Source organism: Salvelinus alpinus, chromosome 23 (assembly GCF_045679555.1).
Source record: "Salvelinus alpinus chromosome 23, SLU_Salpinus.1, whole genome shotgun sequence".
NCBI lineage: Eukaryota > Metazoa > Chordata > Actinopteri > Salmoniformes > Salmonidae > Salvelinus > Salvelinus alpinus.
The window spans coordinates 1,339,916-1,362,565 of NC_092108.1; the positions used below are offsets into that span (position 1 = coordinate 1,339,916).

At 42.6% G+C, this 22,650-nt stretch overlaps 1 protein-coding gene across 2 annotated transcripts in view; it reads right to left on the reverse strand.

Moving 5' to 3' along the window:
• Window positions 1-1,302: 1,302 nt before the first annotated feature.
• The window catches only part of colec12 (collectin sub-family member 12), an 80,132-nt gene continuing 58,784 nt past the window's right edge, over window positions 1,303-22,650 (reverse strand). For both annotated transcript variants that reach the window (XM_071360624.1, XM_071360625.1), the window contains 3 exons: window positions 5,438-5,580; window positions 4,281-4,390; window positions 1,303-3,151 (listed from right to left, as the gene is read on the reverse strand). In XM_071360624.1, coding sequence (XP_071216725.1) covers window positions 3,004-3,151; window positions 4,281-4,390; window positions 5,438-5,580 — 401 coding nt within the window. In that variant the 3' untranslated portion in view covers window positions 1,303-3,003. The remainder of the gene's footprint in view (window positions 3,152-4,280; window positions 4,391-5,437; window positions 5,581-22,650) is intronic.

Here is a 22,650-nt window from a genome sequence, read left to right on the forward strand (position 1 = left end):
AGGGGTTATTAGGGGGATACTAAGGGGTTTAATAAGGGGTTACTAGGGGGTTACTAGGGGGTTACTAGGGGTTTAATAAAGGGTTACTAGAGGGTTACTAAGGGCTTATTAGGGGGTTTCTAAGGGGCTACTAGGGGTTTCTAGGGTAAGGGGTTACTAGGGGGTTACTAAGGGGTTACTACGGCGTTACTAAGGGGTTATTAGGGGGTTACTAAGGGGCTACTAGGGGTTTCTAGGGTAAGGGGTTACTAGGGGGTTACTAGGGGGTTACTATGGAGTTATTAGGGGGTTACTAGGGGGTTACTAAGGGGTTACTAGGGGGTTACTAGGGGGTTACTAAGGGGTTTAATAAGGGGTTACTAGGGGGTTACTAGGGGGTTACTAGGCAGCTAAACCTGGACATTTCACTGCAGAGACAGAAATAAACATATTTAAAGGGTTACTAGGGGTTTAATAAGGGGTTACTAGGGGGTTACTAAGGGGTTACTAGGTGGCTAAACCTGAACTTTTCACTGCAGAGAAACAGAAAGAAACATAGTTAAAGGGCTACTAGGGGTTTAATAAGGGGTTACTAGGGGGTTACTAAGGGGTTATTAGGGGGTTACTAAGGGGCTACTAGGGGTTTCTAGGGTAAGGGGTTACTAGGGGTTTAATAAGGTGTTACTTGGAGGTTACTAAGGGGTTACTATGGAGTTACTAAGGGGTTATTAGGGGGTTACTAAGGGGTTACTAGGGGTTTAATAAAGGGTTACTAGAGGGTTACTAAGGGGTTACTAGGGGGTTACTAGGGGGTTAGTAAGGGGTTACTATGGAGTTACTAAGGGGTTATTAGGGGGTTACTAAGGGGTTATTAGGGGGTTACTAAGGGGTTACTAAGGGGTTACTAGGGGGTTACTAAGGGGTTACTAAGGGGTTACTAAGGGGTTACCAGGGGGTTACTAAGAGGTAAAAAAAGTTTTTATGCCACAAACACCACATTGGTGCAGTGTAATGTGTTGTTTTACAGGGTCAGCCATAGTAGTATGATAGGTGCAGTGTAATGTGTTGTCTTACAAGGTCAACCATAGTAGTATTTGTATTTGTATTGTTGTATTTATTATGGATCCCCATTAGTTCCTACTCTTCCTGGGGTCCAGCAAAATTAAGGCAGTTATATATATTTTTTAACATTACAATACATTCACAACAGATTTAACAACATATTAAGTGTGTGCCCTCAGGTCCCTGCTCTACTACCACATATCTACTACTGTAAAACGTCTGTGTGTAGCTGGTGAGATAAGTCAGGCGCAGGACAGCAGATAAGAGTAAAGAAAGCAATTTTACTCAAAATATATCACAATACACGTCGTAAATACAAGGCCACACAATACGGACCGCAATACAATAAACAATTACTCACAAACAAACATGGGGGAACATAGGGTTAAATAATGAACAGGTAATTGGGGGATTGAAACCAGGTGTGTAAGACAAAGACAAAAGAAATGGAAAATTAAAAGTGGATCGGCGATGGCTAGAAGGACGGTGACGTCGACCGCCGGACGCCGCCCGAACAAGGAGAGGGACCGACTTCGGCGGAAGTCATGACAACTACACAACATTCATGTGTACGTGTGTGTATAGTACGTATGTTATCGTGTGTGTGTATGCATGTGTCTGTGCCTATGTTTGTGCTGCTTCACAGTCCCTGCTGTTCCATAAGGTGTATTTTTCTGTTTGTTTAAATCAAATTTTACTGCTTGTATCAGTTACTTGATGTGGAATAGAGTTCCATGTAGTCATGGTTCTATGTAGTACTGTGTACATCCCATAGTCTGTTCTGGATTTGGGGTGCCCCTGGAGCAAGTTAGAGTACCTTGCTCAATGGCACCTCAACAGATGTTTCACCTTGTCGACTTTCGGTTACTGGCCCAATGCTGTAACCGCTAGGCTACCTGCCGCCTACTAGGGCGCTACTAGGAGGTTACTAGGGGTTACTAAGATGTTACTAGGAGCTTACTAAGAGGTTACTATGAAGTTACTGAAAGCCTACTAAGCCGTTACTATAAGGTTACTAGGGGGTTACTAAGAGGTTACTAAAAGTCTACTTAGAGGTTACTAGGAGGTTATTAAGAAGTTATTAGGAAACTACTAGGGGGTTACAGTGAGGTTACTAGGAAGTTACTAAAGCCTACTAAGCTGTTACTACACGGTTACTAAGAGGTTACTAAAAGTCTACTTAGAGGTTACTAGGAGTTTATTAAGAGGTTACTAAGAGGTTTTTAATATGATGTTATTAAGAGGTTATTAGGAAGCTACTAAAGTGTCACCAGAAGGTTACTAAGATGCTACAAGGAGGCTACTAGGAGGTTACTAAGAGGCTACTAAGAGGCTACTAGGAGGCTACTAGGAGGTTACTACGAGGTTACTAAGATGCTACTAAGAGGCTACTAGGAGGCTACTACGAGGCTACTACGAGGTTACTAGGATGTTACTAAGAGGTTACTAAGAGGTTACTAGGAGGTTACTAAGAGGCTACTAGGAGGCTACTAGGAGGCTACTAGGAGGTTACTACGAGGTTACTAAGATGCTACTAAGAGGCTACTAGGAGGCTACTACGAGGTTACTAGGATGTTACTAAGAGGTTACTAGGAGGTTACTAGGAGGTTACTAAGAGGCTACTAGGAGGCTACTAGGAGGTTACTAAGAGGTTACTAGGAGATAACTAAGAGGTTACTAAGAGGTTACTAGGAGATTACTAGGAGGTTACTAAGATGTTACTAGGAGGTTACTAGGAGGCTACTAGGAGGTTACTAAGAGGCTACTAAGAGGTTACTAGGAGGTTACTAAGAGGTTACTAGGAGGCTACTAGGAGGTTACTAGGAGGTTACTAAGAGGTTACTAGGAGGCTACTAGGAGGTTACTAGGAGGTTACTAAGAGGTTGCTAGGAGGTTACTAAGAGGCTTCTAGGAGGCTACTAGGAGCTACTCAGAAGTTACTAGGTGGTTACTCAGAAGTTACTAACAAGCGTAGGCTCTTTGGCAGATGAATCCGATGCGGTCAGTGCAGAAGAAGTCATTCCAGTTGGCCTCGTGGATCAGCCCGGCACAGTCTTCTCCCTCCTCATGACCATGTGACCAGTTGTCTGGCTGGCCTGGCTTCCACTTCCTATAGAAACACACCATATATAGTATGTTTATCACTGTACATATAATGTCTCTTAAAGCTCCAGTATGTAGCTTTGTGAGCAATCTGACCAAATTCACATAGAGCACAGTCTTCACACAGCTGAAAATACAATATTATTGGTTATAAAAAATATATTTAGATATAATTTTAGCAACCAGGTCATGGCAAAGCGATTGCTGTATTTTGCTCCTTTAAGTCAAGACAACCAATCAGAGCTTAGTACCATAGATACATCTGTAGTCTGATTGGCTGGTGGTGTAACGAGGCAAGTTAAACTCTGAACGAAGTCTGACAGGCAGCACTGTCTCCCAGGCTGTGTGCCTCTCCCAAGTCCACAGCCAATCGCATGCAAGGAACAACTCAGCTAATTTGGCTAGTCTTGTGAGTGAAGGAGCTAGCTATTTAGCTAGGTAGTCTTGTTAGCTAGCTAGCAAGCAAGCTTATTATCTATGCTAGTTTTTAGCTTGCAGAATTAATACGTGTATAATTATAAAGGACACTTCATATTTTGTGGATAATATTTAAATGTACAGAGTGGGTGAGCTCCATTCCTGACAGCCTGATCAGATTCAATACCAGCCTCAGAGGGTTGGCTGTCTGCAAGGAGCCTTACCTATGAAACAGCCTACAAGGAAGCATCCTGACATCAGCCTCTGATGTTGCTATTGAATCAGATCAGCATGCCATGAATAGAGCTGACCCCCTGGATCAGATATGAATCAGCCTGAACGGCACTGACTGCTAATCTGCCTGCAAGGAGCTTTATATATGAATCAGCCTACAAGGTATAATCCTGATTTATCAGACTCTTAAATTGAATCTGATCAGCCTGTCATACTATCCACAAAGCATGAATTGTCCCTTACAATTGTAAACATACAAGTTATGCAAGCTAACAACCAGGATAGATAACAGGCTAGCTTGCACGCTAGCTAACACAACTACCCCACTAACCAGCTAGCTCGCTCACAATAATAGCAAAGTTAGCTGCGTTATTCCTTGCATGCGATTGGCTGTGGTCTTGGGGGAGGCACGCAGCCTGGGAGACAGAGTTGCCTGTCAGGCAAAGTTTAGGGCTTAAATACCCCACGAGCTGATTGTGACTCACGTGAAGACGGGCAGAGTTCCATCCACCCACTTCCAGACATTCTCGTCCTCTCGGTCCGTCAGCCCCAGCCAGAAGTAGCCTTTTCCGGCTATCTGCTTCCTTACCCATTGCTGAACAACACACAACGCACATTAAGGATGTTAGTGACACTGTGATCGTTCATGTAAATTTGATTTACTCAGTATGTGTTTAAATATCTCAGAGTCTTGTTGTTATTTACTCAGTATAGGTTTAAATATCTCATGGTCTTGTTGTTATTTACTCAGTATGGGTTTAAATATCTCATGGTCTTGTTGTTATTTACTCAGTATGGGTTTAAATATCTCATGGTCTTGTTGTTATTTACTCAGTATAGGTTTAAATATCTCAGGGTCTTGTTGTTATTTACTCAGTATGGGTTTAAATATCTCAGGGTCTTGTTGTTATTTACTCAGTATGGGTTTAAATATCTCAGGGTCTTGTTGTTATTTACTCAGTATAGGTTTAAATATCTCAGGGTCTTGTTGTTATTTACTCAGTATGTGTTTAAATATCTCAGGGTCTTGTTGTTATTTACTCAGTATGGGTTTAAATATCTCATGGTCTTGTTGTTATTTACTCAGTATGTGTTTAAATATCTCATGGTCTTGTTGTTATTTACTCAGTATGGGTTTAAATATCTCATGGTCTTGTTGTTATTTACTCAGTATAGGTTTAAATATCTCAGGGTCTTGTTGTTATTTACTCAGTATGTGTTTAAATATCTCAAGGTCTTGTTGTTATTTACTCAGTATGGGTTTAAATATCTCAGGGTCTTGTTGTTATTTACTCAGTATAGGTTTAAATATCTCAGGGTCTTGTTGTTATTTACTCAGTATGGGTTTAAATATCTCAGGGTCTTGTTGTTATTTACTCAGTATGGGTTTAAATATCTCAGGGTCTTATTGTTTAAGGTCAGGGCTTGGGTGTGACTAGACTTAGTGTACCTGTTCCTCCAGGTCAAAGTTAGGGGTCAGGGATCAGGTGTTACTGGACCCAGCTGTTCCTCCAGGTTAGGGGTTAGGGGTCAGGGGTAAAGGGTCAAGGGTGAGGTGTACCTGATCCTCCAGGATGACCATGGATGATGTCATGTTGAGGTTATAGGTAAGGGATTAGGGGTTAGGTGTGACTGGACCTACCTGCTCCTCCAGATCCCTCACTATAATCATGGATGATGTCATGTTGGAACAGAAGTCGCGAGCCTCGTCAAAGTTGAGTCTCTGAAGACCAGAAGAGAAGAAGTAGCATCTGGAACTGAAGTCACTCCAATGGGACGGGCAGCCTGGATTACAGATGTAGAATCTTAATTTAGTGAGTTTGCTACAGCAGGAAAATAGTCCTACAGCAACAGGAAATGTGAATTATTATGTGGAATATAAAACATTTATCTTTTTGTAGGGATTGACCCCAAAAATTATATGGGAAAATCAAGTTCCTCTACATCAGGGTGATCAAATTAAGGTCCTACATCTGTAACATGAACCCTGTTAGTACCCCAACACTATAACAACATGAACCCTGTTAGTACCCCCAACACTATAACATGAACCCTGTTAGTACCCCAACACTATAACACCATGAACCCTGTTAGTACCCCAACACTATGACAACATGAACCCTGTTAGTACCCCAACACTATAACAACATGAACCCTGTTAGTACCCCCAACACTATAACATGAACCCTGTTAGTACCCCAACACTATAACATGAAACCTGTTAGTATCCCAACACTATAACAACATGAACCCTGTTAGTACCCCCAACACTATGACATGAAACCTGTTAGTATCCCAACACTATAACAACATGAACCCTGTTAGTACCCCCACACCATAACAACAGGAACCCTGTTAGTACCCCAACACTATAACAACATGAACCCTGTTAGTACCCCCAACACTATAACATGAACCCTGTTAGTACCCCCAACACTATAACACCATGAACCCTGTTAGTACCCCCAACACTATAACAACATGAACCCTGTTAGTACCCCAACACTATAACATGAAACCTGTTAGTACCCCAACACTATAACATGAACCCTGTTAGTACCCCCAACACTATAACAACATGAACCCTGTTAGTACCCCCAACACTATAACACCATGAACCCTGTTAGTACCCCCAACACTATAATAACATGAACCCTGTTAGTACCCCCAACACTATAACACCATGAACCCTGTTAGTACCCCAACACTATAACACCATGAACCCTGTTAGTACCCCCAACACTATAATAACATGAAACCTGTTAGTACCCCCACACCATAACAACATGAACCCTGTTAGTACCCCAACACTATAACAACATGAACCCTGTTAGTACCCCAACACTATAATAACATGAACCCTGTTAGTACCCCCAACACTATAACAACATGAACCCTGTTAGTACCCCCAACACTATAACACCATGAACCCTGTTAGTACCCCAACACTATAACAACATGAACCCTGTTAGTAGCCCAATACTATAACACCATGAACCCTGTTAGAACCCCAACACTATAACACCATGAACCCTGTTAGTACCCCAACACTATAACACCATGAACCCTGTTAGTACCCCAACACTATAACAACATGAACCCTGTTAGTACCCCAACACTATAACATGAAACCTGTTAGTACCCCAACACTATAACAACATGAACCCTGTTAGTACCCCAACACTATAACACCATGAACCCTGTTAGTACCCCCAACACTATGACATGAAACCTGTTAGTATCCCAACACTATAACAACATGAACCCTGTTAGTACCCCCACACCATAACAACAGGAACCCTGTTAGTACCCCAACACTATAACAACATGAACCCTGTTAGTACCCCCAACACTATAACATGAACCCTGTTAGTACCCCCAACACTATAACACCATGAACCCTGTTAGTACCCCCAACACTATAACAACATGAACCCTGTTAGTACCCCAACACTATAACATGAAACCTGTTAGTACCCCAACACTATAACATGAACCCTGTTAGTACCCCCAACACTATAACAACATGAACCCTGTTAGTACCCCCAACACTATAACACCATGAACCCTGTTAGTACCCCCAACACTATAATAACATGAACCCTGTTAGTACCCCCAACACTATAACACCATGAACCCTGTTAGTACCCCAACACTATAACACCATGAACCCTGTTAGTACCCCCAACACTATAATAACATGAAACCTGTTAGTACCCCCACACCATAACAACATGAACCCTGTTAGTACCCCAACACTATAACAACATGAACCCTGTTAGTACCCCAACACTATAATAACATGAACCCTGTTAGTACCCCCAACACTATAACAACATGAACCCTGTTAGTACCCCCAACACTATAACACCATGAACCCTGTTAGTACCCCAACACTATAACAACATGAACCCTGTTAGTAGCCCAATACTATAACACCATGAACCCTGTTAGAACCCCAACACTATAACACCATGAACCCTGTTAGTACCCCAACACTATAACACCATGAACCCTGTTAGTACCCCAACACTATAACAACATGAACCCTGTTAGTACCCCAACACTATAACATGAACCCTGTTAGTACCCCAACACTATAACAACATGAACCCTGTTAGTACCCCAACACTATAACACCATGAACCCTGTTAGTACCCCAACACTATAACAACATGAACCCTGTTAGTACCCCAACACTATAACATGAAACCTGTTAGTACCCCAACACTATAACACCATGAACCCTGTTAGTACCCCAACACTATAACAACATGAACCCTGTTAGTACCCCCAACACTATAACACCATGAACCCTGTTAGTACCCCAACACTATAACAACATGAACCCTGTTAGTACCCCCAACACTATAACACCATGAACCCTGTTAGTACCCCAACACTATAACACCATGAACCCTGTTAGTAACCCCAACACTATAACACCATGAACCCTGTTAGTACCCCCAACACTATAACACCATGAACCCTGTTAGTACCCCAACACTATAACACCATGAACCCTGTTAGTACCCCAACACTATAACACCATGAACCCTGTTAGTACACCAACACTATAACAACATGAACCCTGTTAGTACCCCCAACACTATAACACCATGAACCCTGTTAGTACCCCCAACACTATAACACCATGAACCCTGTTAGTACCCCAACACTATAGTAGCAGCTGGACCTGATGCTGGTCCACTGAGCCGAGCAGCCTGGATAATAACACAGTTACTCTGGCGTAGTATCAGCCTGGTAATTACTGTAATCAAAAAACTGTGCCGACAGAGAGGGCTGCCGTGCCTCAAAGCCACAATGGACCTCAATGAACTTCACTGGATTTAATACAAACTGCATTTATTGTAGCTGGGGATTTTAACCTCTTTCAGCTAGGGGGCACTATTTCTATGTTTGAAAAAATAACGTTCCCAAGGTAAACGGACTATTTCTCAGGCCCAGATGCTAGAATATGATGTTACCTGACACAGCGGTTGCATTAAGAACAAGTGTATCTTTAATTCTATGTAAAACATGTATCTTTCATCAAAGTTTATGATGAGTATTTCTGTTATTTGATGTGGCTCTCTGCAATTTCTCTGGATATTTTGGAGGCATTTCTGAACATGGCGCCAATGTAAACTAAGATTTTTGGATATAAATATGCACATTATCGAACAAAAAATACATGTATTGTGTAACATGAAGTCCTATGAGTGTCATCTGATGAAGATCATCAAAGATTAGTGATTCATTTTATCTCTATTTCTGCTTTTTGTAACTGCTATCTTTGGCTGGGAAAATGGCTGTGTGTTTTTTGGACTTGGCGGTGATCTAACATAATCATATGTTGTGTTTTCGCTGTAAAGCATTTTTTGAATCGGACACGATGGGTAGATTAACAAGATGTTTATCTTTCATTTTCTGTATTAGACTTGTTAATGTGTGAAAGTTACATATTTCAAAAAAATATTTTTGCCTTTTCAGCGGAATGTTGTGGGGGGGTTCCGCTAGCGGAACGTGTGTCCTAGAAAGGTTAAATAAGCGCTTGCCAAGAGTCAAATCTGTAGAGTAGAGAGAGGAAAGGTATTTATGGGGGTCATAAACTTCACCAACAGGGCAACGTCATGACAACTGGGATATGATCCGGGTAGCTTCTGAGAATAATATTAACGAATATACTGATATGGTGACTGAGTTTCTCAGGAAGTGTATAGGAAATGTTGTACCCACTGTGACTATTAAAACCTACCCTATCCAAAAACCGCGGATAGAACTGAAAGCGCGAACCACCGCATTTAACTGTGGCAAGGTGACTGGGAATATGGCAGAATACAAAACAATGTAGTTATTCCCTCCGCAAGGCAAACAAACAGGCAAAATGTCAGTATAGAGGCAAAGTGCAGTTGCAATTCAACAGCTCCGACACGAGACGTATTTGGCAGGGTCTACAGACAATCACGGACTACAAAAGGGAAACCAGCCACATCGTGGTCACCGTCGTCTTGCTTCCGGACAAGCTAAACACCTTCTTCGTCCGCTTTGAGGATAACACAGTGCCACCGACGCAGCCCGCTACCAAGGACTGTGTGCTATCTTTCTCCGTCGTCGACGTAAGACATTTAAGCGTGTTAAAACCCCTTCAAGGCTGCCGGCCCAGACGGCATCCCTAGCAGCGTCCTGCATGCGTAGACCAGCTGGTATTTTAATGGACATATTCAATCTCTCTCTATCCCAGTCTGCTGTCCCCACATGCTTCAATGCTATCATTGTTTATGTACTCGAGAAAGAAAAGGTAACTGAACTAAATGACTATCGCCCCGTAGCACTCACTTCTGTCATCATGAAGTGCTTTGAGAGACTAAGTGCTTTGAGAGACTTGAAGTGGGTCACCCTGGACCCACTTCAATGTGTTTACCGCCCCAGAAGATGATCCACAGAAGATGCAATCGCCATTGCACTGCACACTGCCCTATCCCATCTGGACAAGAGGAATACCTACAGTGGGGCAAAAAAGTATTTAGTCAGCCACCAATTGTGCAAGTTCTCCCACTTAAAAAGATGAGAGAGGCCTGTAATTTTCATCATAGGTACACTTCAACTATGACAGACAAAATGATATTTTTTTTTCCAGAAAATCACATTGTAGGATTTTTAATGAATTTATTTGCAAATTATGGCCTAGTTTAGATCTTATCTGTCGAAAGATATCAGTTTCTCTCTGTGCGATAATAAAATGGCGCCGGAAGAAATGGCAGCAGTTGCCCAACCAATTGTGCTATTATGTGTTTTTTTGTGTTATTTGTAACTTATTTTGTACATAATGTTTCTGCCACCGTATCTTACGGCAAAAAAGAGCTTCTGGATATCAGGACAGAGATCACTTACCTCGGATTAGACTAAGATTTTTCTACAACAAGGAGGACGCACAGGACATTCTCCAAACACCCCACAGGGCCGACATCCCCGTTATTTGCAAGAGGAAGCGACGCAGGTACAGAGGTCAAAGAGCCGGAGAAGGCGACTGGGAAAGCTGCCGTTACCGTCAATGCTACTCTCCAACGTGCAATCAATAAATTAGATTAGACAATAAATTAGACAAGGTACGATCACGAATATCCTACAAATGGGACATCAAAAAATGTAATATCCTATGTTTCACGGAATCGTGGCTGAATGACGACATGGATATTCAGCTAGCGGGATATACGCTGCACCGGCAAGATAGAACAGCACACTCCGGTAAGACGAGGGGGGGGCGGTCTTTGCATATTTGTAAACAACAGCTGGTGCACGAAATCTAAGGAAGTCTCTAGATTTTGCTCGCCTGAAGTAGAGTATCTTGTGATAAATTGCAGACCACACTACTTTCCTAGAGAGTTTTCAGCTTTACTTTCGTGGCTGTTTATTTACCACCACAGACAGATGCTGGCACTAAGACCGCACTCAGTCAGCTGTATAAGCAAATAAGCAAACAGGAAACCACTCACCCAGAGGCGGCGCTCCTAGTGGCCGGAGACTTTAATGCAGGGAAACTTAAATCAGTTCTACCACATTTCTATCAACATGTTAAATGTGCAACCAGAGGGAAAAAAATTCTAGATCACCTGTACTCCACACACAGAGACGTGTACAAAGCTCTCCCTCGCCCTCCATTTGGTAAATCCGACCACAACTCTATCCTCCTGATTCCTGCTTACAAGCAAAAATTAAAGCAGGAAGCACCAGTGACTCGGTCTATAAAAAAATTGTTCAGATGAAGCAGATGCTAAACTACAGGACTGTTTTGCTATCACAGACTGGAACATGTTCCGGGATTCTTCCGATGGCCTTGAGGAGAACACCACATCAGTCACTGGCTTTATCAATAAGTGCATCGAGGACGTCGTCCCCACAGTGACTGTACGTACATACCCCAACCAGAAGCCATGGATTACAGGCAACATTCGCACTGAGCTAAAGGGTAGAGCTGCGGCTTTCAAGGTGTGGGACTCTAACCTGGAAGCTTACAAGAAATCCTGCTATCCCCTGCGGCGAACCATCAAACAGGCAAAGCATCAATACAGGGCTAAGATTGAATCATACTACACCGACTCCGACGCTCGTCGGATGTGGCAAGGCTTACAAACTATTACAGACTACGAAGGGAAGCACAGCCGCGAGCTGCCCAGTGACACGAGCCTACCAGACGAGCTAAATCACTTCTATGCTCGCTTCGAGGCAAGCAACACTGAGGCATGCATGAGAGCATCACCTGTTTCGGACGACTGTGTGATCACGTGTGAAGGCCGCGTGCTCAGGGCATGTGCTGACCAACTGGCAGGTGTCTTCACTGACATTTTAAACATGTCCCTGATTGAATCTATAATACCAACATGTTTCAAGCAGACCACCATAGTCCCTGTGCCCAAGAATACAAAGGCAACCTGCCTAAATGACTACAGACCCGTAGCACTCACGTCCGCTAAGGATCCTGGGACTAAACACCTCCCTTTGCAACTGGATCCTGGACTTCCTGACGGGCCGCCCCCAGGTGGTGAGGGTAGGCAGGAACACATCTGCCACGCTGATACTCAACACTGTAGTTCCCCAGGGGTGCGTGCTCAGTCCCCTCCTGTACTCCCTGTTCACCTACGACTGCATGGCCAGGCACGACTTAAACACCATCATTAAGTTTGCAGACGACACAACAGTGGTAGGCCTGATCACCGAAAACGACGAGACAGCCTATAGGGAGGAGGTCAGAGACCTGGCCGGGTGGTGCCAGAATAACAACCTATCCCTCAACATAACCAAGACTAAGGAGATGACTGTGGACTACAGGAAAAGGAGGACAGAGGACGCCCCCATTCTCATCAACAGGGCTGTAGTGGAGCAGGTTGACAGCTTCAAATTCCTTGGTGTCAACATCAACAACAAACTAGAATGGTCCAAACACACCAAGACAGTCGTGAGGGCACGACAAAGCCTATTCCCCCTCAGGAAACTAAAAAGATTTGGCATGGGTCCTGAGATCCTCAAAAAGTTGTACAGCTGCAACATCGAGAGCATCCTGACTGGTTGCATCACTGCCTGGTACGGCAATTGCTCGTCCTCTGACCGCAAGGCACTACAAAGGGTAGTGCGTACGGCCCAGTACATCACTGGGGCTAAGCTGCCTGCCATCCAGGAACTCTACACCAGGCGGTGTCAGAAGAAGGCCCTAAAAATTGTCAAAGACCCCAGCCACCCCAGTCATAGACTGTTCTCTCTACTACCGCATGGCAAGTGGTACCGGAGTGCCAAGTCTAGGACAAAAAGGCTTCTCAACACTTTTTACACCCAAGCCATAAGACTCCTGAACAGGTAATCAAATGGCTACCCGGACTATTTGCATTGTGTGCCCCCCCCCAACCCCTTGTCATGACGTGCCCTTTTTGGATATAGCAAGCACCAACCCCCCCTCTCTCACCGCCTCTCTCTTCCCCCTACACCCAGGCTCTGTTATCTCAGGTCGTAAATCCATGAGGAGACTCTCTTCCCCCCGACCATTCGGTATAGAGAGAGGGTTCACAGTAGCACAAAGGAACTTCTTGTACCTCACAGAATTATAGAACTGAACAATGTCCATGTTTTGGAGAATGTATAAACTGTCGGTAGAGAATCCAGCTACGACCGGTCCATTTTGTGTAATGTTTGTGACCTCATGAGAGACAATACAGCCACATTACCATTACTCTGTTTATACAAGAGTCTCCATTATGAGTTTTGCATCTAATTATTGTATAAAATGAATGAGTAAAGATGAAACTATTTCTGAAATTATGTCATGTGATTTTAAACTGTTTAATGAAAGAGAATCCAATTCCCTTTAAAGTTTAACTGAGTCATTAGCCCGACCCACGAGCACCGAAATTGATCTGGCCTTTTCTGCTGTTCCGAATATAAACCCCACCTGGAGAAGCCCACTTCAGACCATGCCTACCTCGGTCAGCTGAGGGAGACCATAAAAAGTATAAACTAAGGTTGTAATGGTTTTTGAAACTCTGAGACTATCGATAACGACAGAATAAGAGCAAATCTTCGATACTAATTACTAGTCTGCAGCTAGGAATGATGTACCATTGAATGCGAAGACTGACAACCGCCGAAACATCTATTCTATAAGAACATTTCTGAATGGGACTCTGAAGTATCCATTCTAAAAACGAAATACTTAATGGGAGAAAGAGAGACTTTGAACTTTCCAACAGAACGACGGACGATTCCAACAGAGATCCCGACGACACATTGAGTGTAAATATATATATTGATTGCAATTATTCCCGAATGAGTGAGCTTTCATGTGCAAAGGATAAGCATTTCAATTATAATAATTATCAACTGTGTAGTAACTCTGGTCTTTCCCGGCCTTCTCAGTCCACACCCACTTCCCTTAACCAACCAAGCCACCATATCGGTTTAACCCACGAGGGAATATTCCCTATCATTAACTTGAGGTAAGGAATGATTCCTTAATTAGAAGACTAATTGATCAGATATTAAAACATCTGAAAAGTTATATTAGGAAAATTATAACTTTGTAATCTGAAGATTTTCCTTGGTGCCCCGACTTCCTAGTTCATTACATATACATGATTAGTTTAATCACGTAATAATAACAGAGAATTGATTTGATGAAATAAGTCATCAATAATGATGCCAAACACACGACACCCTCTTTTGCGCTGCTGCTACTCTCTGTTAATCATATGTGCATAGTCACTTTAACTATACATTCATGTACGTACTACCTCAATTAGGCCGACCAACCAGTGCCCCCGCACAGTGGCTAACCGGGCTATCATCATTGTGTCACGCTACCCGCTACCCACCACCCGCCAACCCCTTTTTTACACTACTGCTACTCTCTGTTCATCATATACACATAGTCACTTTAACCATATCCACATGTACATACTACCTCAATCAGCCTGACTAACCGGTGTCTGTATGTAGCCTCGCTACTTTTATAGCCTTTATAGTCTTTTTACTGTTGTTTTTATTTCTTTACTTACCTATTGTTCACCTAAAAACCTTTTTTGCACTATTGGTTAGAGCCTGTAAGTAAGCATTTCACTGTTGTATTCGGCACACGTGAAAAATAAACTTTGATTTGATTTGGATGGTTTGTCCTCTGACAAATCAACTGTAGGTTTCGGTGTTCCTCAAGGTTCTGTTTTAGCACTATTTGTTTTCACTATATATTCTACCAATTGGTGATGTCATTCGGGAAACACAATGTTAACTTTCACCGCTATGTGGACAACACATAGCTGTACATTTCAATTAAACATGGTGAAGCCCTAAAATTTCCCTCCCTGGAAGCCTGTGATTCAGACATGAGGAAGTGGATGGCGGCAAATGTTTTACTTTTAAACTCGGACAAAACAGAGATGCTTGTTCTAGATCCCAAGAAACAGAGAAATCTTCTGTTGGATCTGACAATTAATCTTGATGGTTGTACAGTCGTCACAAATAAAACTGTGAAGGACCTCGGCGTTACTCTGGACCCTGATCTCTCTTCTGACGAACATATCAAGACTATTTCAAGGACAGCTTTTCTCCATCTTCGTAACATTGCAAAAATCAGAAACTTTCTGTCCAAAAGTGATGCAGAAAAGTTCATCCATGCTTTTGTTACTTCCAGGTTAGACTACTGCATTGCTCTACTTTCCGGCTACCCGGATAAAGCACTAAATAAACTTCAGTTACTGCAAAATATGTCTGCTAGAATCCTGACTAGAACCAAAAAATGTGATCATATTACTCCAGTGCTAGCCTCTACACTGGCTTCCTGTTAAGGCTAGGGCTGATTTTAAGGTTTTACTGCTATCCTACAAAGCATTACATGGGCTTGCTCCAACCTGTCTCTCCGATTTGGTCCTGCTGCACATACATACATGTATGCTACGGTCACAAGACGCAGGCCTCCTTATTGTCTCTAGAATTTCTAAGCAAATAGCTGGAGGCAGATAGAGAGCTTCTCCTATAGAGCTCAATTTTTATAGAATGGTCTGTCTATCCATGTGAGAGACGCAGACTCAGTCTCAACCTTTAAGTCTTTATTGAAGACTCATCTCTTCAGTAGGTCCTATGATTGAGTGTAGTCTGGCCCAGGGGTGTGAAGGTGAACGGAAAGGCACTGGAGCAATGAACCTCCCTTGCTGTCTGCCTGGCCGGTTCCCCTCTCTCCACTGGGATTCTCTGCCTCTAACCCTATTATGGGGGCTGAGTCACTGGCTTACTGGTGCTCTTCCATCCCGTCCCTAGGAGGGGTGCGTCACTTGAGTGGGTTGAGTCACTGACGGGATCTTCCTGTCCGGGGTTGGCGCCCCCTCGGGTTCGTGCCATGGAGGAGATCTTTGTGGGCTATACTCAGCCTTGTCTCAGGGTAGTAAGTTGATGGTTTGAAGATATCCCTCTAGTGTGGGGCTGTGCTTTGGCACAGTGAATGGGGCTATATCCTGCCTGTTTGACCCTGTCCAGGGGTATCGTCGGATGGTTCCCACAGTGTCTCCCGACCCCTTCTGTCCCAGCCTCCAGTATTTATGCTGCAATAGTTTATGTGTCGGGGGGCTAGGGTCAGTCTGTTATATCTGGAGTATTTCTCCTGTCTTATCCGGTGTCCTGTGTGAATTTAAGTATGCTCTCTCTAATTGTCTCTCTCTCCCTCTCCCTCCCCTCCCGGAGGACCTGAGCCCTGGGACCATGCCTCAGGACTACCTGGCCTGATGACTCCTTGCTGTCCCCAGTCCACCTGGACGTGCTGCTGCTCCAGTTTCAACTGTTCTGCCTGCGGCTATGGAACCCTGACCTGTTCACCGGACGTACTACCTTGTCGCGGACCTGCTGTTTTGACTCTCTCTCTCTACCGCACATGCTGTCGCTAACTCTGAATGCTCGGCTATAAAAACCCAACTGACATTTACTCCTGAGGTGGTGACCTGTTGCACCCTCTACAAATCAAATCAAAGTTTATTTATTAAGTTTATTAGTCACGTGCACCGAATACAACCTTACAGTGAAATGCTTACTTAACCAACAGTGCAATTTTTATGAAAAAAATAGATAAGTAAAGAAATAAAAACAACAGTAAAAAGACAGTGAGAATAACAGTAGAGAGGCTATATACAGTAGAGAGGCTATATACAGTAGAGAGGCTATATACAGTAGTGAGGCTATATACAGTAGTGAGGCTATATACAGTAGAGAGGCTATATACAGTAGAGAGGCTATATACAGTAGCGAGTATACAGTAGTGAGGCTATATAAAGTAGTGAGGCTATATACCGTAGTGAGGCTATATACAGTAGAGAGGCTATATACAGTAGTGCGGCTATATACAGTAGAGAGGCTATATACCGTAGAGAGGCTATATACCGTAGAGAGGCTATATATAGTAGAGAGGCTACATACAGTAGAGAGGTTATATACAGTAGTGAGGCTATATACCGTAGTGAGGCTATATACAGTAGTGAGTATACAGTAGTGAGGCTATATACCATAGTGAAGCTATACACAGTAGAGAGGCTATATACATAGTAAGGCTATATGCCGTAGTGAGGCTATATACAGTAGTGAGTATACAGTAGTGAGGCTATATACAGTAGAGAGGCTATATACAGTAGTGAGGCTATATACAGTAGTGAGGCAACATACAGTAGTGAGGCAACATACAGTAGAGAGGCAACATACAGTAGAGAGGCTATATACAGTAGAGAGGCTATATACAGTAGAGAGGCTATATACAGTAGAGAGGCTTTATACAGTAGTGAGGCTATATACCGTAGTGAGGCTATATACAGTAGTGAGTATACAGTAGTGAGGCTATATACAGTAGTGAGGCTATACAGTAGTGAGGCTATATACAGTAGTGAGTATACAGTAGTGAGGCTATATACAGTAGTGAGGCTATATACAGTAGAGAGGCTATACACCGTAGAGAGGCTATATACCGTAGTGAGGCTATATACAGTAGTGAGGCTATATACAGTAGTGAGTATACAGTAGTGAGGCTATATACAGTAGTGAGGCTATATACAGTAGTGAGGCTATATACAGTAGTGAGGCTATATACAGTAGTGAGGCAACATACAGTAGTGAGGCTACATACAGTAGTGAGGCTATATACAGTAGAGAGGCTATATACAGTAGAGAGGCTATATACAGTAGAGAGGCTATATACAGTAGTGAGGCTATATACAGTAGTGAGGCTATATACAGTAGTGAGGCTATATACCGTAGTGAGGCTATATACAGTAGTGAGGCTATATACAGTAGAGAGGCTATATACCGTAGTGAGGCTATATACCGTAGTGATGCTATATACAGTAGTGAGGCTATATACAGTAGTGAGGCTATATACCGTAGTGAGGCTATATACAGTAGAGAGGCTATATACAGTAGAGAGGCTATATACAGTAGTGAGGCTATATACCGTAGTGAGGCTATATACCGTAGTGAGGCTATATACAGTAGAGAGGCTATATACAGTAGAGAGGCTATATACCGTAGTGAGGCTATATACCGTAGAGAGGCTAATATACAGTAGAGAGGCTACATACAGTAGAGAGGCTATATACAGTAGTGAGGCTATATACAGTAGTGAGGCTATATACAGTAGCGAGGCTATATACAGTAGAGAGGCAATATACAGTAGTGAGGCTATATACAGTAGCGAGGCTATATACAGTAGAGAGGCTATATACAGTAGTGAGGCTATACCAGTAGAGAGGCTATAACAGTAGAGAGGCTATAACAGCAGTGAGGCTATAACAGTAGTGAGGCTATATACCGTAGTGAGGCTATATACAGTAGAGAGGCTATATACAGTAGTGAGGCTATAACAGTAGAGAGGCTATAACAGTAGAGAGGCTATAACAGCAGTGAGGCTATAACAGTAGTGAGGTTATAACAGTAGAGAGGCTATATACCGTAGTGAGGCTATATACCGTAGTGAGGCTATATACAGTAGAGAGGCTATATGCCGTAGTGAGGCTATATGCAGTAGTGAGGCTACATACAGTAGAGAGGCTATATACCGTAGTGAGGCTATATACCGTAGTGAGGCTATATACAGTAGTGAGTATACAGTAGTGAGGCTATATACATTAGAGAGGCTATATACAGTAGTGAGGCTATATACCGTAGTGAGTATACAGTAGTGAGGCTATATACAGTAGTGAGGCTATATACAGTAGTGAGGCTATATACAGTAGTGAGGCTATATACCGTAGTGAGGCTATATGCAGTAGTGAGGCTATATACAGTAGAGAGGCTATATAACGTAGTGAGGCTATATACCGTAGTGAGGCTATATACAGTAGTGAGTATACAGTAGTGAGGCTATATACATTAGAGAGGCTATATACAGTAGTGAGGCTATATACCGTAGTGAGGCTATATACAGTAGTGAGTATACAGTAGTGAGGCTATATACATTAGAGAGGCTTTATACAGTAGTGAGGCTATATACCGTAGTGAGGCTATATACAGTAGAGAGGCTATATACAGTAGAGAGGCTATATACAGTAGTGAGGCTATATACCGTAGTGAGGCTATATACCGTAGAGAGGCTATATACAGTAGAGAGGCTACATACAGTAGAGAGGCTATATACAGTAGTGATGCTATATACAGTAGTGAGGCTATATACAGTAGTGAGGCTATATACCGTAGTGAGGCTATATACAGTAGAGAGGCTATATACAGTAGAGAGGCTATATACAGTAGTGAGGCTATATACCGTAGTGAGGCTATATACAGTAGAGAGGCTATATACTGTAGTGAGGCTATATACCGTAGTGAGGCTATATACCGTAGAGGCTAATAACAGTAGAGAGGCTACATACAGTAGAGAGTCTATATACAGTAGTGAGGCTATATACAGTGGAGAGGATATTTACAGTAGTGAGGCTATATACAGTAGAGAGGCTATATACAGTAGTGAGGATACAGTAGTGAGGCTATATACAGTAGTGAGGCTATATACAGTAGAGAGGCTATATACAGTAGTGAGGCTATATACAGTAGCGAGGTTATATACAGTAGAGAGGCTATATACAGTAGAGAGGCTATACCAGTAGAGAGGCTATAACAGTAGAGAGGCTATAACAGCAGTGAGGCTATAACAGTAGTGAGGCTATATACCGTAGTGAGGCTATATACAGTAGAGAGGCTATATACAGTAGTGAGGCTATAACAGTAGAGAGGCTATAACAGTAGAGATGCTATAACAGCAGTGAGGTTATAACAGTAGAGAGGCTATAACAGTAGAGAGGCTATAACAGCAGTGAGGCTATAACAGTAGTGAGGCTATATACCGTAGTGAGGCTATATACAGTAGAGAGGCTATATACAGTAGTGAGGCTATAACAGTAGAGAGGCTATAACAGTAGAGAGGCTATAACAGCAGTGAGGTTATAACAGTAGTGAGGCTATATACCGTAGTGAGGCTATATACAGTAGAGAGGCTATATGCCGTAGTGAGGCTATATACAGTAGTGAGTATACAGTAGTGAGGCTATATACAGTAGTGAGGCTATATACAGTAGTGAGGCTATATACAGTAGTGAGGCTATATACCGTAGTGAGGCTATATGCAGTAGTGAGGCTATATACAGTAGAGAGGCTATATAACGTAGTGAGGCTATATACCGTAGTGAGGCTATATACAGTAGTGAGTATACAGTAGTGAGGCTATATACAGTAGAGAGGCTATATACAGTAGTGAGGCTATATACCGTAGTGAGGCTATATACAGTAGTGAGTATACAGTAGTGAGGCTATATACATTAGAGAGGCTTTATACAGTAGTGAGGCTATATACCGTAGTGAGGCTATATACAGTAGAGAGGCTATATACAGTAGAGAGGCTATATACAGTAGTGAGGCTATATACCGTAGTGAGGCTATATACCGTAGAGAGGCTATATACAGTAGAGAGGCTACATACAGTAGAGAGGCTATATACAGTAGTGAGGCTATATACAGTAGAGAGGCTATAACAGTAGAGAGGCTATAACAGCAGTGAGGCTATAACAGTAGTGAGGCTATATACCGTAGTGAGGCTATATACAGTAGAGAGGCTATATACAGTAGAGAGGCTATATACAGTAGTGAGGCTATAACAGTAGAGAGGCTATATACAGTAGAGAGGCTATATACAGTAGTGAGGCTATAACAGTAGAGAGGCTATACCAGTAGAGAGGCTATATACAGTAGAGAGGCTATAACAGTAGAGAGGCTATAACAGTAGAGAGGCTGTATACAGTAGGGAGGCTGTATACAGTAGCGAGGCTATATACAGTAGCGAGGCTATATACAGTAGCGAGGCTATATACAGTAGGGAGGCTATATACAGTAGAGAGGCTATATACAGTAGAGAGGCTATATACAGTAGAGAGGCTATACACAGTAGAGAGGCTATATACAGTAGAGAGGCTATATACAGTAGTGAGGCTATATACAGTAGTGAGGCTATATACAGTAGCGAGACTATATACAGTAGAGAGGCTATATACAGTAGTGAGGCTATATACAGTAGTGAGGCTATAACAGTAGAGAGGCTATAACAGTAGAGAGGCTATAACAGCAGTGAGGCTATAACAGTAGTGAGGTTATAACAGTAGAGAGGCTATATACCGTAGTGAGGCTATATACCGTAGTGAGGCTATATACAATAGAGAGGCTATATACCGTAGTGAGGCTATATACAGTAGTGAGTATACAGTAGTGAGGCTATATACCGTAGTGAGGCTATATGCAGTAGTGAGGCTATATACAGTAGAGAGGCTATATAACGTAGTGAGGCTATATACCGTAGTGAGGCTATATACAGTAGTGAGTATACAGTAGTGAGGCTATATACATTAGAGAGGCTATATACAGTAGTGAGGCTATATACCGTAGTGAGGCTATATACAGTAGTGAGTATACAGTAGTGAGGCTATATACATTAGAGAGGCTATATACAGTAGTGAGGCTATATACCGTAGTGAGGCTATATACAGTAGAGAGGCTATATACAGTAGAGAGGCTATATACAGTAGTGAGGCTATATACCGTAGTGAGGCTATATACCGTAGAGAGGCTATATACAGTAGAGAGGCTACATACAGTAGAGAGGCTATATACAGTAGTGAGGCTATATACAGTGGAGAGGATATATACAGTAGAGAGGCTATATACAGTAGAGAGGCTACATACAGTAGAGAGGCTACATACAGTAGAGAGGCTATATACAGTAGTGAGGCTATATACAGTGGAGAGGATATATACAGTAGAGAGGCAACATACAGTAGAGAGGCTATATACAGTAGTGAGGCTATATACAGTAGAGAGGATATATACAGTAGAGAGGCTATATACAGTAGAGAGGCTACATACAGTAGAGAGGCTATATACAGTAGTGAGGCTATATACAGTAGAGAGGATATATACAGTAGAGAGGCTATATACAGTAGAGAGGCTACATACAGTAGAGAGGCTATATACAGTAGCGAGGCTATATACCGTAGTGAGGATACAGTAGTGAGGCTATATACAGTAGTGAGGCTATATACAGTAGAGAGGATTTATACAGTAGTGAGGCTATATACATTAGAGAGGCTATATACAGTAGTGAGGCTATATACCGTAGTGAGGCTATATACAGTAGAGAGGCTATATACAGTAGAGAGGCTATATACAGTAGTGAGGCTATATACCGTAGTGAGGCTATATACCGTAGAGAGGCTATATACAGTAGAGAGGCTACATACAGTAGAGAGGCTATATACAGTAGTGAGGCTATATACAGTGGAGAGGATATATACAGTAGAGAGGCTA